Source organism: Gobio gobio, assembly GCF_949357685.1.
Source record: "Gobio gobio genome assembly, chromosome: 15".
In the NCBI taxonomy this organism is placed as follows: Eukaryota; Metazoa; Chordata; class Actinopteri; order Cypriniformes; family Gobionidae; genus Gobio; species Gobio gobio.
This window is the reverse complement of record NC_137108.1, coordinates 27,732,650-27,750,584: the sequence shown is the minus strand read 5'-3', so window position 1 is coordinate 27,750,584 and position 17,935 is coordinate 27,732,650. Positions and strand designations below refer to the sequence as shown.

Genomic DNA, 17,935 nt, shown 5'->3' with positions numbered 1-17,935 from the left:
CAGGCTCTCAATGGGTGGTAACTAAATATATTTCTGTCCAGTCCATGAATAAAGTGGAACCCATATCAAAAAGGCCTTGAGGCAGTCCTGGTATTCTTTCAGAATGTGACATCTAATCTTTACGTGCTGCCACAAGCCCAACTTTGTTTGACATTTTCACAAACAACATGGACTAGAATTGCCTGGACTATACCCAGTCAGTCAACACATAACCACAACCGTGTTTCTTAATTTTACCCTCCAATGCTTTAACTTTAGCAGTTAATAACTGTAAACATTATCATAGCTTCTCATTTCATTTCTTCTGTCTGTAATATGTGTTTCATTTTGTGTGGTTTTATTACCAGTGTGTGGTTGACCAGAAGCCACCATTAATAATTGCGTTTTGTGTGCTTAAACAATGACAGTTCATTAACGAAGGTACACGGCATGGAATACAACAAGAACAATATTATTACACAAATTATTCAAGATCTCAATTTCTCTCCAGGGGTTATTCATAAAGTCCTTGAACTATAGAGAATATATTACCATGGCAAGCTCTTTGGAGTAGGAAAACCTGAAATGGCTACAGACCTAAAAGAAAAAGGCATTTTTACATTTTGCTTTCTCTTGGGGCTCTTCAAAGTAAATGGCCTGCAGCAGGAAAATCTCCAAAAGTGTCACATATTTCACATTTACATCATATAGATAATTGACTTTTATAAGAGAGAGAATAATAAAAGCTCTAAATGCCTTTATTCATGCAGTTTTTCAGTGCTAGGATGAGGATGCCCTACACTTCGAATCCACAGAAACGCCCTTTCTCCCCAGCATTGTTTACTCAGAAATAATCAAAAACTGCTAATTTGCTGCATAAATATTTTGGTTCGAATGCCACAAGCTGCAATTTATAACTAGAAACATCGATGTGTGAAAATAATATTTCACGTCTCAAGGTTCTCACCTACTAAGGTGCCTGTCAACAGTCATGCTTATTTTCTCATTTAAATGGCTTTGCAGTTTCCTTTATATAAATTCAAATTATTTACGCTCTGACCAAACACTTCCAAAAGGTTTGATGTTTGCTGGCCAATTATAAACTACTCTGGCATCCATGCGGCGCAGCTACATGTGGAAAGAAAAAGAGCAAACAAATGTTTTGGATCCTGCATGGGGAAACATGACTTTCTGGTGGTCGATTTCTTGCTTGTCTGTGTCCATAACCTTCTTGTGTTTTTATGAATGACTATAATTGGGCAAACGATTAATGTCTACAATAGGCAACAGCAAAAACAAGATTGGAGCAGCCAGTTTTGTTATTTGTTCTGTTTGTGTTTTTCAGCTGTTATTGCATCATTTAACATCAGAGATTTCTTCTAACAGAAACACGTGTTAATGTTAAAATCAATGTGACCCTCAATAATTCAGATAATATAGGCTACTTGGGAAGACTGGGGCTAGTTGTCTCACACACACACACACACACACACACACACACACACACACACACACACACACACACACACACACACACACACACGTTTGTTTTTGTGAAATGTGAGGACTTTCCATAGGCGTAATGGTTTTTATACCGTACAAACCGTATTTTCTATCCCCTTACACTGCCCCTGCCCCTAAACCTAGCCCTCACAGGAGACTGTGCAGTTCACTTTCTGTGAAAAAAACTTGTTCTGTATGATTTATAATCATTTTGAAAAGTGAGGACATGGGGAACGTCCTCATATTTCACCCTCTTTTTGTAATACCTATGTCATACCCATGTCATTATACACATTTGTGTCCTGATATTTCACGAAAACATGCCCACACTCACACTCACACACACACACACACACACACACACACACACACACACACACACACACACACACACACACACACACACACACACACACATATAGCCTATATTATATTAGCATTGGTTAAGCCTATGTTGAATTCAAACACAACCTCTTAAATGGTGAATTAAAATTCTGATATATTCACCACACCAGCATAAACTTAGGCACGTATGACTAATGAAGATTGATTTGAACCTAAAGGGTGAATTATGTTCTCTTTCATAAATGCTTGGTGCATGTGTTTTGCAATATTCATTGGCCAGAACAATGGTTTGATATAGGCTATTGTTGTTATCTTTTACATTTTTGAATTGTTTTGTGCGTCATAACTAGGCTATTCTTTGCATTCTTCTTTCAATGTGACAACATTATTCCTACATGGGCAATACAAGTTTTCTGTAGCTATTCAAGATTTTATAGCCTAATAAATATATTATAGCTAATGCTAACTCCGGTCTCCTGACAGACTAGAAATTGCACAAACCTTTTTTTTTGAGTGTGTTGAAAACCATACTGTTATTCCTCCAATTCATCACATGATGTCGCTAAATACAAACTATAAACTCGATTATAAATTCTTAGCGGTTTAAATTACGCCAGTGAAGTGAGTTTGAGGAAGATATTGAAGTCGTGCTCGAGCTGGTTTCATGCCAGTTTGGTTGCTAATTATCGTGTTGCTTCTGTTCGTCGTATGTCACATAGTTGAACGAATCACATTCTAATTCCTTGCTCTGAATTGGTCCAGTCAGTGAATCTGCCATTTATCACTGCGGAATCCACATTACACGCTAGAGATTCATTAAAAAGCCCAGTGTTCCAGAAAATTCGAATTATTTATATACAGCGCGTTCAAAACTTTATTGATCGCTGCTGTAATTCATCAGGTTAATATTTAATGGGAGGTCTAGGACTCACTCCAATAGCTGCAGTGCTATGAATTCGGTGGAGAGCACATTGTCTTTTTGATCAAAACAAACGGTTATTTGTCTTATAATATTACTCTTACCCCGCCCATTGGGTGTGCGCTCATCATTGTCAAATCCGATTGGTTGTAGCTGAGCCCAAGAAAAACCGGCCCTTCTACATTTCCCACCTTTCATTCAGAGTTTTGTATCAGATTGTGTGTGCATGTGAGTACTAGTATGTAACACACAACGATTCCAGCAAACACTGGAGTTGAGAAAAGACATAACTCGTAGGTGAGAGCCTGCGCGCTCATGTTATTCTAATTCCTATCTAAGGAAGAGGAATTAACAGAGAGATCGGAATAACACACATGATGGCATTTTCTTCTTTTTGGAAGTATTGCGCTCCCCTTTCTCTCCTACTGCTCCTGTCTTATTCGCAAACAGGTAAGAAATATTTATTCAGTCTATAAACACTTTGAAAGTTTACTTGCCACTATACAGTTTCACTATACAGAACTATTTATCTAGTGTTGTCATCGCGAGATGTAGCCTATAGAATAGGTAAACATCGGCATAGGCTACGCATCGCCTATAAACACATCGACTGCATTACATGTTGTAGAAATCACGATAGCTAGCTTCCATTTTATTATACGAAAGTGAAATTAAAACTGCTTTTCCGAGCCTAATACAGTTCTTGTTCACGTTTTTTCTGCTATTACGTGTCTTGCAGGCTAATTATCGTTTATTATTTTGGTCAGTAGTTTGCGTCACTCACCTGCACCTCTGCTGACTCCGTTTGCTCTAGTAATAAAGTGGGTTCGCTCAATAACTGCATGTACAGCACGCATATGTGCTTGCTAATTCGTTTTTAGATGCATTTCTAACCAGGTGCGTTCATTCTTCGTTGTCGCTCGCGCGCATCATTGCTCAGATATTGTGCGTTATGCTTTGTTCTTTCATTTACCGATGTCGTTCAAGATATCGAGCTGTAGGCTATAGCCATTGCGACAGTCGGTAGGCTACAAAAACGCAGTTACCTTAATCATAGCCTATGTCATAGGCGATTGCCCTGTTCGGAGGTCCCGCTCTGGGCTCCTCTGCGCAGGGGTTAGCTACTGTCCCAAATCAGTCTCCAATACAAGACTGTCAGAGCAAATCCCAACACGGGCCGCGTATTTCATGCTTGCCATCGCATGATAAGTGCATCTGCTGTTGTCTTGGGATTTGGATTACAAGAGCATCTTGAAGATACTAGCTGGCCGTTTAATTTTTCTCTTCAAGCTGTGCCATCTGTTTGTAAAATGAGGCTTAAATTAATAATTATTAAGCAAGAGCGAAAATAGCATGGGAAGAAAAGAAGATGCGGTTATACTTTATTAGGTGTCTTTAACACGTGCCTAGGGCCGAATCGCATCCGTTCTGCTATAGCCCGATTTTCATTTTTATGACAACCATTTAACAACTTACCTTGCAGCTAAAAATTGCTAACTTAGTTCTGATTTGCGAAACCATGCATCCACCAAGCAACGCAAAGACTAAATAAATTCAGGTTTGGAATAGCGTAAATTGAATCATTCTGCTCCGGTTCCACTCCAGGTTTTCCATTTCCTGCTCATTGAGAGAAACCCACTCCAAGCGATGGAGAAAAGGGAAAACAAAAACTCCAAAAATTCTAGAATTCATACAAATCATGATACATATTTCAATTACAATAGTGTAATATAGGCTACAGAATATGTACATTTTAAAGGCACAATATGTAAGTTTTCGTCACCAGAGGTCGCATTTTCAAAACAATAACAAAGACGAAGCTTGATGACGCTATGAAGGAGAGTGGAAAGATGGGTGATCTTGAAAGATACGTAGGCTATACGAGTCATGTTCACGCATGAGGTAATGAATTCGTTTTTGTATTACCTTTACGTTTTATTTTATGTAATTGTAATGAATTAGCTGCAAGGCACATGAAATATAATGCTATATTAGCCTGTAACTGATATGACTTACTATTTTTCAAATTATTTGGTGGGTTAATGCGGCGCAGTTTTACGTGTTTAAAACAATCGTACTAAAATTAAATTTGAACGAACCCTCTGTCTCTGTCAAGTCCAAGTTTGTCGCAGACTCTCTCCATCTTGAAAACGCCTAATTTCTCCATTTGTCCCAAAGCCTGCTTGCCTCAGTTGATCTACGTTTACGTTTTTTGGGGATTTTCTGTATTCGCCAATGAATAATCATGACTATGACAGCGGCTTGCTTTTGTGTTGCCATGGTTTCTACAAGCGGAAACCGAGGATATCGCGGATATTACGCCATTGATGGGCAACAATGACAAGGGACGAGCTATTATTTAAAACTGAAATTTCTCTGGATTTACAAATCCTTGGGAATTTCAAGGATAATGTTAGTACACAACTGCATAAAATATATTACACTGTGCAAGTGGTGTTTGGATATTTTATTACAAAAATCTTACATATTGTGCCTTTAATACAGTAAAGATACATAGTAAAGACAGTAAAACAGGGCCAAAAAAGCCAAAGAAAATAGTCCCTCAGGTGAGTGTTATGGAAACAATATTAGCAAATGTGTCTATTTGACATTCAAAAGCATTCCTTTGTTGAAAGCAATTTGTGCTCCAAGCTACTTCCAGGTTTGTGTGTGTATGCGGCTGTTTGTTTTACATTGTCTATTAATAAGTGAACAACTGAAGATTTTTTTTCTGTACACCTATTCTTTGCAATTCTTGCTGTATGTGGCTATACATGCTGAAATGGCAGGGTGTCTCCTCATTTGAGCCTTGGAGGTCAAGAGGAGCTATGGAGATGACTGTCATTAATCTCTCCAGTGACAAGAGGTAAAAGAGGAGAGAAAAAAAGGGGGTTGGGTAGGAAAAGAAGGCGGGATAAAACTGATTATCACACCCCTTCATAAACCAATAGAGCCTTTTGATACCAGGTTGACATATCCTGGAACAGTTCGTTTCTTAGAGATGTATCAAGAGGAAACAAAGGAAAGAGAACAGGGAGGAAAAAGAAGGGAAGTGTTTGAGATGAGAGGATCTTTGTAAATAGTAAATTAAGAAGAGGTAAAGATGTAAACGGGATGGAGAAGTAGAAGACAGCCAGGGAAATAGATGGAGTGACAGGGATAATGGGAAGAAAGAGCCTTGAACCTGTAAGGAACCACTCAGACAGAGAGAGAGAGAGGGAAAGAGAGATGAAGAAAAAGGGGCAAAGAAATAATATAGAATAGTGTGTGTAAAATCGCCCCTTCCCCCAGCACAACAAATACAGAATGTACTGGGCTCAGTGTGTCCCTTGGGCACAGGCCTGCAGACTCATGTTGTGTTCTCCATCTGAGCCCCTCTTTCTGTTTTCGCCACTTTCTCATTGTCTCTCTCTCTCTCTCTCTCTCTCTCTCTCTCTCTCTCTCTCTCTCTCTCTCTCTCTCTCTCTCTCTCTCTCTCTCTCTCTCTGTGCATGCCCTTTTTGCAGTGCTGTGTGACTGACACACACAAGCACACACACAATAAACGGCCACAACTGCGCCAGCCGCATTCTGCATGCTGCATTCTTTGCCCGTCCCCTCTCATCACTGGCCCTGCACAGTTAATCATCTCTATTTGTTTATTCGATGGCAAGCAATATGAGAGTCATTCGTTTGAATCTGTTTTCATCATTTTTTGGGACTCTGTCAATGTTGCTTCTGCTGGAGGGCCAAATTGCCTCCTAATTGGAAAAAAGTATAAAAATAGAAGCACGGTTTAAGAGAATTGTATGGATTTTCCCTTTTTCTTCAAGTAAAATGCAATTACATATTGCAGTTATGTTAGTCGCCTTATTGTATAGTTTGGCATGACTAGTCATGTGGATAAAAGTTGAAAAACAGCCATTGCTTTAGTATATCCGGGGTCCTACTGCAACCAAAATGGTTTTAAATGTGGCCAAAAAAATCACAACAAATGAAAATCGAATTGCCTGTGGCAACAGCTGAGAAAACTTTGTGTCCGTCCATATGTGGTTTTGGGATTTATCACCAGTGTTTCTTGCATGCTACAATGAACAGCGTGTGTCCTGAATCATGATGTTCAATTTGTGACCACATTACTTTAATGAACTGGTTCTTTTTAATGAGTCTGTCAAAAAGATTGTGAGTTAGTGGTTTGAATCAGACCCACTCAGCTCCCTTACTAAACCATGATTCTTTTTTTTCAGTTATGTCTGATTGGAAATTCTTGGAGAACCATTATTTGTAGTGTTTGTTTGTGACTGTATACTGTATTAAAAAAAAGATCAATAAGTCATGACAAAATAAGTTTTTGACTTTTCAACATTTTTTCTAGTTAAACAAGATTCAACTCATTTTTAAAGCCATTTTAATGTAAATTTAAGTTGAAATAACTTATACATCTAAGTTGACTGTAGTTTAAAAAATTGAAGGCAGCTCTTTTTTTTTTTTACAGCGTAAGGAAAACTTTGGAGTAAAACTGTAATGTGAGTAACATTAGAACCAAAACACAATATCTTTTCAACTGGGCATACATATTCTTACAAAATAGAGTGAAATTTAAAACAGATGACACAAATACAGTCAGGATCAAATGGGAACTAAACTGCTTCTTTTAAAAAAAGATCTTATCGAGCGATTTTGTAAACTAAAAAAGGATATTTGTCTTTTAAATATTTCATTTCACTCGATCCCTAGCAGTGTTGCCACAGTTACTTTGAAAAAGTAATCTGTTTACTGATTACTCCTTTAAAAAGTAACTTAGTTACTTTACATATTACTTGATTTTAAAAGTAACTTAGTTAGCTTACAAGTTACTTTATTAGTTACATTCAGCAGCTGCCGACAACACCCCTGCCGCCTCAACATAAAAATGACAACTGTTTTCGCCAACACTCACTTTATTGGAAGTGCATTTTTAAAAGTAACGTCAACAATGTATCTCCTGACATTTAAGTTGAAATAAAAAAATATTTCCTGAAAAAAAAAACATGTTTTAATAAACAATGTAATAAAGACAGTCTTTCTTGAGTTCACTTAACATAAATACTCTCCCCGAAATGCAAGAAGAAAGCAAAAATATATATTTTTACTAAGGAAAATGACAAAAATAGTAACGCACAGTGACTTGGATAATTTGCTTTAATCTGATTACTGGTTTGGAAATAGTAGCGCGTTAGATTACTCGTTACTGGAAAAAGTAGTCCGATTAAGTAACGCGTTACTGGCATCACTGATCCCTAGTCATTTTTTATAGGGCCCATACGGGGCACGGAAATCCAATATGTCTTTTTGTTTTGAATGTGTGATTTCCTAGTCTTATTCAGATACGAAACTGGTGCATTTTGCAAGGTAGGTGCTATAGGAATAGCAAATGCAGGGCAGAAATTGGTATTTTCACTTGACACATTGTTCTGCAAGGCTATGAGGAAGCCTTTATCTTAAGCCAAGGTTTATCCTTTGATTCCAGTGTATGGTTGTGTAATTCCCCCAGTAAAAAGATGTTGACATTTAATTATAGTGGAAGCACTCCTACCAGTATGTTAAAAACAGACATCTAGTATGCTTCCTATTTTTACTTTAATTTCACAGCGAACACTGAACCCAGGCTCACAATAGACAAAAAAAAGACGACATGGAGAGCTGGTGGCAGACTGTTCTGTAGCTACCTAGCTTTCTCTTATCACTGTAATAGATTACACATTTTACAGCCCTATATAAACAGATGTTCCTTTTAGGGATCACAGGACACTGAAGATAGAAAAGCGAATAAGAGTCATAGGTGTGCTGAAATTCGTGAACACCTTCAATTTGAAGACGAAGAGATAAACACTGGGAGGAATAGACCTATTCCAAACCGTTTCAATGGAGGGCTGGATTCATCATTGTGTTTTATGGGTTTGTCGCAGGTGGTGTGTCTCGGTAACTGCATTTCACTGTAATTATCTTCAATCTGATTCGACTGATTAGACACTCCTTTAATTTTCTTGTTCGCTCTCATCGCCCGCTTGCCTGCGGTCACTCATAGTAGACGCAATACTTTATGTCTCATTTCAGAGCTTACACGCTGAAGAGGAGGTTATTGGAAGACTGTGCGGTTTTTAAATGACAGAAATGATGAATCAGACGCTTGTGGTCAAGTTGACTACAAATTTTATTGAGCAATGCAAGCGCACCGCTGTAATAAACCCGAAACGCTTCCAACTCTCCCAAAAGAACGTCTGGAATATTATTCTAATGAAACCCACTCAGAAAGGTGTGCCCATTAAACAAGCGTATTTTTCAGGGTTATCACTCTCAAGCTGTTTCTGCAGCTCACTTTGATCGAATTCAGGCACATTCATTGTGGGAATTTAAGCGCTTGCTCTCTCAAGTATGTGAATTATTGAAATGTGCCTGTTCTTACTGGACCAGATTCTCTCTGTGTCACTTGTGAGAAGGCAAATTCTCGCCAGACATGAGTTGTCAATAATTCAGACTTGGGTTGTGAAGTGCAGTCTGATTCAGATCTCATTTTTTCCTCTTGTCCTACGAGATATCTGAGTGGCAGATTTGCTGTCTGGAGCCTGACTATGTCTTTATTAGCATGAATAAGACTTCAGAATAGCAATGCATTGTTTCAACATGGAAAATAAGACTGCAGAATAGCAATGCATTATTTCTCAGTGTCTTTATCTAACAGCTTGAGAGACAGATAGTACTCATTAGGAAAAATAAGTCATTTCAGATTGATATTTCTAAGATAAATTGAGAGGCTGTGGCCTGCCACAAAGCAAATGGTTCAGGAATGGTTTGAGGAGCACAACAATGAGTTTGAGGTGTTGACTGGCCTCCGAATTCCCCAGATCTCAATCCAATCAAGTATCTGTGGGATGTGCTGAACAAACAAGTCCAATCCATGGAGGCCACACCTCGCAACTTATAGGACTTAAAGGATCTGCTGCTGACATCTTGGTGCCAGACACCACAGCACACCTTCAGGGGTCTAGTGGAGTCCATGCATCGACGGGTCAGGGCTGTTTTGGCAGCAAAAGGGGGACCAACACAATATTAGGTCATAATGTTATGTCTTATTGGTGTATATTGTCTTTAGGGGCTTTCAAAATTTGGATCCGGGGACTCTTGAGGGTCAGAAAGTGAGGAATTTTATTTTTATTGCTCTCAAAGTTAAAATGTAAATTAAATATGTTAAAAACGATCGTTTTAAACATGTTCATTGAAATCATGATATTAATTGTGATTTTTTTTGTTTTGTTATTGCCCTATTTTTTTTTAAATATCACAACTATGCCTTTTTTTAACACAAAAAGCACCTATATTTTAAATTAAATTTAAAATACAGTAAAACATTTTTTTAAAAAGAATGTTTACATCTAGCATTACTTCAACTCAGTGGATCGATAAATGCTGTCAGCTTAATAGAAAGAAAATATATATTTCTTTTGGCCTTAGTATACAAAAACATACATAAGATGCAACTATTTTATTTTGCAAACATGTTATCTAACATACTACGAATTTTTTTTTTCCTCACAGTATAAATGGGTCTTTTTACATGGAGATTTCTCACATGTAAAATGTGATCATATTTGTATGTCTTTGGTATTAAAATATTTAAACCCCCCTGGTTTAGACAACAAGCTGAGTCAGTTTTGAAAATGTGTAGTTTTACTCATCCCTCGCTCTGGAAATACCCGGAAATCATGAGTTAAATCCTTTCAGTTCTGCTTTCTTTTACACCAAGAATATCTCAATTTGGAATTTTATCTAGAGAGAGATGTGAGAAACAGAGTTGCTAATGTGTAGAGAGAGGGGGAAAAAATCAAAGACGAGGCTCTGAGACATGAAAAGAGAGGTGGAGGGGAGAGAGAGCCAGACTTAAGTGGATGTTGTGGTTGATTGCCACGGAGGTGAACATTCCTCCGTATTGGCGACAGTGTTGCCATGACTTTGCAAACTCTGCCCTGTGCTTGTTTAACAGCCCCATAACCTCTGTCTTTTCTTTTGCTCCTGTTTTCATTTCTTTGCCTCATCCTTCCACCAGTTTCCAAGGCTCCCGTCGAGTCTCTGTTCCATGCCCACATGAGGTAAAGGTCCCAGGCTTTTGCAGTAATTACAGGAGTTTGAGTGGCACTAAAGCCCTCACTAGGTTTGATTAGATGAAGGGCCCATTAGAACTAAAATGGGCCCCTGTTCCAGATGGAGTGTGTGTGAAAGGATAGCTTCTTGAGAGGGGGACTAATGCCGCCTGCACCGATTACATAATGTGGAGAGCACGGAGGTGATAATGAAGCTCTAGATGAGCGCTGAGGGCTGGAGGGAGCAGTCCTTACTCGGGACAGGTGTGTGTGACCACTGCACAACCTCATGCAGGGAGAAGGATTTTTTTCACTCGTTTTCTCATTAATTTCGATAGCCGAAGTATGTTTAAATACCTTCCTCAATCCCAGTTTAATATTCAGAGACAACTTTAAATACGCTGAAAAAATGTAAACACTGTGGCAAAATGTCAAAGCACTGCTCTGTTTGTGTAAGCATCATGAACAGCTCAATGGCTCAACCAATTGTGTTTGTTTGGGTGCAGTGCTATATGTTTGGAAAACCTGTCTGAAAGCAGTCAGTTACATACAAAAGCAATCTTCACTCTGGAAATGTTTTATAAAAAGATTTATTTTTAATGCGTATTACCAGCCAGAGTGATTTCATCTCACACACATCCGAAGCACGCGCACACAGAGAGGTATGCGAACACAGAATTGATTCCTCTTTTGCTTCTTCTTGCACTTGAACGGACACATACACACACAAAATGATGACAAAATGCCCGTCTTGGATGTGTATCATTATATTGGATCCATGCATATGCTGTTTGTCATTAATGTTAATCAAACAACAAAATACTGCTTTAACAATGATTAATCTAGATTTAATTTATACAGTGAACGCTATGCAGTGTTATTTTTCATCGAATTATTACACTGAATACTACTGTTAGACCTTCCTTTATTTGTAACTTTGTTATATTTTATTTATCTATGGTTATAATTAGTGTATTTGTTCTTATTTTTTACTGACTGTTCACTTGTCTTTAAAAATGTTTGCTTTTTTCGGATCCAAAAATGATCCGATCCGTGACTCAAAAACCTTAATATGATCCGAATCGTGAGTTTTGTGATCCGTTGCGCCGTTAGTTCATATCTCCTTAATAATTATTTGGTTAAAGCACCAGGACTTGCTGAAAGAGAATATTAATTACTTATTTTAAATTTTTGGTGATGCTAGTGGCACAGAAATGACACACTTTGAATATAATTTTTTTTAGAATTGCTGAAGAGCTGAATAACATCCTAACAAAATCTTAACCATAGATTAAGATACCACAAAATACCACAGTTTTTCATAATTTCATTTGGGCACTTTTATTGATAAACACAGTAAGAGGTAGGGCAGGAAATCCTGTGTAAGATTCAAATAAATGATTGGGAAATGACCAAAATACCATAGTTGGGTGTTTCTTTGTTGACTGTTATAAAGTTGAACATTTTCTTTTTGTTGTATGGGCCAACTGTCTTGGAGACATTTTAATATGCTTTTCATGTAGAACTAAAGTGTCAATATTAAAGTATGAAAATCCATTTTAAAAATATGAATGATTACACATCTCTGATTATCTAAACAAAGACAAAGCTAATGCACCGAGTATTTACCATGGGGACAACAGTCTTAGTGAGGAGTTAGAAATTAAATGTGAAGAAAAATCAAGTTAAATATCACTTGATTAATATTACACAGAATATTTTCATTGTGTGTCATTTCTATTCAATCTCTGACATATTGAATTGACATATTGACATATTGAATTGTATATTAATTTAGGATACACAAAGTCCCGGTTTCACAGACAGGGCTAAAGATTAGGCCAAGATTAGGCCTTAGTTTAATTAGGACATTTAAGTCGTTTTTATAAACGTGCCTTAAAAACATAACAAAACATTACTGGTGTGCATCTTGAGACAAAACAATGAACTAACATATTTTAAGATATGTCAGTGCAAGTTGCTTTCAGTTAAAACATTTTAGTCTGGGACTAGGCTTAAAGGGATAGTTCACCCAAAATGAAATGTATCCCATAATTTACTCACCCTCAAGCAGGTGTATATGACTTTCTTTTTTCAGACGAATACAATCGGAGTTATATAAATAAATGTCCTGGCTAATCCAAGCATTATAATGGCAGTGAATGGCAGCCAAAAATTTGAAGCCCAAAAAAGTGCTTCCATCCATAATAAAAGTAATCCATACGGCTCCTGTGGGTTAATAAAGGCCTTCTGAAGTGAATCTGTGGGTTTTTGTAAGAAAAATATCCATATTTAAAACTTTATAAAGTAAAATATCTAGCTTCTGGCAGACCGACTTCCGTATTCAACTGATGAAGAAAGTGTAGCGCCTCTCGCAGTTCAAAACACTTACGCTACATCCGACGTCATCATCACACCAGTTACGTTTTTTCCGTAAGTTGAACACAGAAGGCGGGTTGGTCGGAAGCTAGATACTTTACTTTATAAAGTTTTAAATAAGGATATTTTTCTTAAAACTATCACTATCCCTTTAAACCAAGCTAAGACAAACGAATAATAAAAAAAAAACGTCACATGAACAAACAGGTTTTTCAAAACGCAATTTTCACAATTGTCATTCCCATCACAGAATACTACATCATTTGAAATGTTGTGGAAATGACATTGTGTTTGGAATTTTGTATTATCTTCTTCAGGGAAAAAAAATAGAGTATTCTGTTCACTGTTGGACATTGTTAGTAGACAAATGAAATAAATGAGTGAGTGTGAAAAGTGTGTTTAAGAGAATATATTTTCTAAATGTCCACAGGGCCAGAAGTGCCCAAGGTTGAAGAAACACCCAGTTACATGGTACAGCTCTGCAAGGCCAGAAAAAAGGAGGAAAAAAAGCCTGAAGTTTTAAAGGAGAATAGCGTGAAGGTCTCAGCACCTACGCTACACAGTTCAATGGTCTGTGAAACAGTGGAGAATGGGAAGTTAAAGAGGCTAGTGTGCACAGCGGAGGACTTGACTGAGGAGAGTGGAGAGCGAGAGACGGAGGGAAGAATAACAAACAACTGAGGTAGTCGAAGAATCAGGACAGAGCAGCACACCAGAGTGGAGGGTAAAAGATCCTGCTTCCAGTGAGAAAATTAAAGAAAAAGAGAGCAGAAAGAGGACAAAACTAAGTGGAAACTAGTTGTGTAGGTGACTAAAGCAAACAGCAAAAACACGGCACCATCACAAAGTGAGAACAGATGATCAATGAGAACATTTTACTGCTGGCCACCCACCCGTCTGGAGCTGAGTGGCAGGTCAGGGGTGAAGCGTGCACACACACACACACACACACACACACACACACACACACACACACACACACACACACACACACACACACACACACACACACACACACACACACACACACACACACACACACACACACACACACACACACACACACACACACACACACACACACACACTTCTGCTCTCTCTGATATGCCCACTGAAGCGCTCAACAGTGGGCTGGTAAATGAGAATTCCAGGGTTGTGCAATATTCAGAACTGAGGAATTGGCTTCCTTTCCGTTCATGAGTGTGAATTTGAACAGAATTAGCCACACTCCAAAGGTAACTGACCTGGAATCAGTGTTTTAGTGTTATTATAGTTGTAGTTTTTATTTATATTTTGAATGAGTTTTTATTTTTAATATATATACATATATATATTAGTGCTGTCAGTTAAACGCGTTATTAACGACGTTAACGCAAACCTATTTTAACGGCGTCAATTTTTTTATCGCGAGATTAACGTTCTTTTTGGTCTAACAAACTTTGTAGTTTTTTCACATGCTGTTGCAACAACTAGTAACGTTAGAAAAACTACAACAAAACTCCGGATGTAGCTAGACCGGAAACAAAACATCAGGCACGCTGCGGCTGCCCGCACTCGTTTGGGCCATTAAAAGATTAGACGTGGATGGCAAGCGTGAGACGCCGAAATGAGAAACGTATTAAGCCATGGTTTAACTCAGGGGTCTTCAACTAAAAGTGCTTGTCTTGAGCGCTGCTTTCTGCTCTGACACCAGACGCGAATGAAGCGTTTTGCGCGAGTGATTTAAGTCAATGCAAAGACGCAAATAGACATTCTGCGGCGGGGATTAAGCGGCGTGCATGTCGCGTCATTCGCGTCCGGTGTGAACGCACCATCAGTCTCTTCTTCACTGCATGCTTGACCGCGCGTCTGGGCAACGTTAACTGTTTCATTACGTCAAAAGGCTTCGCGGTCCGGATTCGGACCGGAGTCCGCTAGTTGGCGACCCCTGGTTTAACTGCACTATAGGTGGAGTCCTAGTTTACCTTGCATGTGCACTTTGTAATTTTATTTTGTATCACCCTGTTTTGATCCCTTAGAAAGGGCTGTTGAAGGGGCTGTTTGTGCAACAAAGTATTTGTTTCACCCTTTTATTGATGGGCAGTGTTACATTGTGTGAGCGATTATTTGCTCCAAGTGAGAATGTTGGTGTGAAATCGAACACTAAAGTATGCCAATGTTGTTTTCAACAAAACAAACATTTGAACAAAGCAAGCCGATCCACTTTTCTATGTTGATAAGAGCATTAAAATAGGACAAAAAGAAATCAAGGGACATTTAGAATAAATAAAAATGTGCGATTAATTGTGATTAATTGTGAGTTAACTATGACATTAATGCGATTAATCGCGATTAAATATTTTAATCGTTTTACAGCACTAATATATATATATATATATATATATATATATATATATATATATATATATATATATATATATATATATATATATATATATATATATATATATATATATATATATATATATATATATATATATATATATATATATATTTTTTTTTTTTTTATTATTATTATTTTTTATTTAAATTATATTTCATTTAAATTTTAGTACTTTTATTAGCTTTTTTTTTAGATATACTATTTAGGTTTAATTTATTTCAGTTTTAGTTTTAGTTCGGTTTTAGTTTTTATTTATTAGTTCAAGTCATTTTTAGTGCTTCAACTTAAACTTATTTCAGTTAGATCCCAAGTCATTTCTAATTTTCATTGAGTATAATTTTTTGTTGTTTTTGTAATTCATTTCAGCTTAATTTCAGGAAGAGTCTCTCTCTCTCTCTCTCTCTCTCTCTCTCTCTCTCTCTCTCTCTCTCTCTCTCTCTCTCTCTCTCTCTCTCTCTCTCTGTCAATGCAAACAAACTTTGCTTTTCTAGTTAGCAAATTACAGCCATATTAGAATTTTAAAGTCCCCCTGTAGTCAATAATTGTATTCCTTAAAACTAATATTTGACCACCAAATTCACATATTTGAACTGTAGTAAATGCTGCACAATGCTATCGCTCTTTACCATGTTGGACACATAACGGTGATTAATATGATAAGCCTTTTGCTTGAGTACATTATCAAACAGCTAATAATGTGTTGCTAATGTTACACAAACCACGTTCTCGTTCACCATCTCCTTTTATAAATCAACATCCTTAGAAATGCTTTGAACATCATATAACGTCAGTGGAGAAAGGCATATAGTTCATCATAACATCGTAATATACATCACATAATTCACCCGCTATATTGCTAAATATACCTGCTTTTTCATATCAGCAGAAAAATATACCGGGATAACCTGGTTTCTCTTGAGACTCCCCTGCTCCACAGCATATAGTAATGATGATATGCTAAAGCCCGGCCGCACGTTGATGTGATTGGTTACAAGGTCGTTTGTGACATAAGAAACACCGGCGATTTCAAACCGCGTTTTTGAGACTGTCTTTGGTTCGCTGCAGAGAAAATACTCAACTATGGTGTTGACTTATGAATTTGCACATGGTTTGTCTTAAAGCATATTAAAACCACCACATAGACATATAAACAACTTTAAAAAAAAGATTTTCACCACAAGGGGTCTTTAAGTCTATACCAGGGGTGGCGAACTCCAGTCCTGGACAGCCACTGTCCTGCAGAGTTTTACTTCAACCCTAATCAAACACATCTGAACAAGTTAATTAAAGGGATAGTTCACCCAAAAATGAAAATTTGATATTTTTCTGCTTACTCCCAAGGCATCCAAGATGTAGGTGTCTTTGTTTATTCAGTAGAACACAAATGAAGATTTTTAACTCCAACCGTTGCCGTCTGTCAGTCGTATAATGCATGTGAATGGGGTCCAATTCTATTAGAGTAAAAAAAACATGCACAGACAACTTCAAATTAAACCCTGCGGCCTGTGGCGACACATTGATGTCTTAAGACAAGAAACGATCGGTTTAACGGTATTTATGCTATTATTTTACCTATTATCAGACGAATGTCATCAGCTCTCCAGACCGCCATAACTTCCTGCGAATAAGGTCAAAATACCGGCGCGATCATAGAAATATTTACGTAGATTCCTCATTCGACCGATCCGCGCAGGCACTAATGAGGCATCTATGTATATATCTATGACCGCGCCGGTATTTTGACCTTATTCGCAGGAAGTTATGGCGGTTTAATTTGAAGTTGTCTGTGCATGTTTTTTTTTACTCTAATATAATTGGACCCCATTCACATGCATTTTACGACTGACAGACGGCAACGGTTGGAGTTAAAAATCTTAATTTGTGTTCTACTGAAGAAACAAAGACACCTACATCTTGGATGCCCTCGGGGTAAGGAGAAAAACATCACATTTTCGTTTTTGGGTGAACTATCCCTTTAAGGTCTGAAGGGTTACTAGGAAGCTATTAGGCAGGTGAGTTTTATCAGGGTTGGAGCTGAACTCTGCAGGACTGAGGCTCTCCAGGACCAGCCACCAGGTTCGCCACCCCTGGTCTATACAGTAACTCACATTCAAATTCGAATAGAAATTCTGCATTTCTGTTTGCTGCCTCAATTCAAATTATGAAATTGAAAAGGAATTGAAAAGGCAGAGAATTACTGCTTGAATATTAAGAGAGGGCCTGACTAAAAAAACGTCAGTTAACTTAAACAAAGGTAATTACTTTCCTGTAATCTCTCCAAAAGCGATCTGCACTACTGTACGTGTCAAGGGTCACACGGAGGGGGACATA

At 37.7% G+C, this 17,935-nt stretch overlaps 1 protein-coding gene across 2 annotated transcripts in view; it reads left to right on the top strand.

Annotated features, from left to right (window-relative positions):
* Window positions 1-2,891: 2,891 nt before the first annotated feature.
* Window positions 2,892-17,935, top strand: part of cadm4 (cell adhesion molecule 4) — a gene marked incomplete at its 5' end in the record, with an annotated part of 181,897 nt that continues 166,853 nt past the window's right edge. The window contains one exon of one of the 2 annotated variants that reach the window (XM_079836367.1): window positions 2,892-3,196. In XM_079836367.1, the coding sequence (XP_079692493.1) occupies window positions 3,121-3,196 (76 nt within the window). The remainder of the gene's footprint in view (window positions 3,197-17,935) is intronic. The other variant, XM_079836365.1, reaches the window with a different exon arrangement.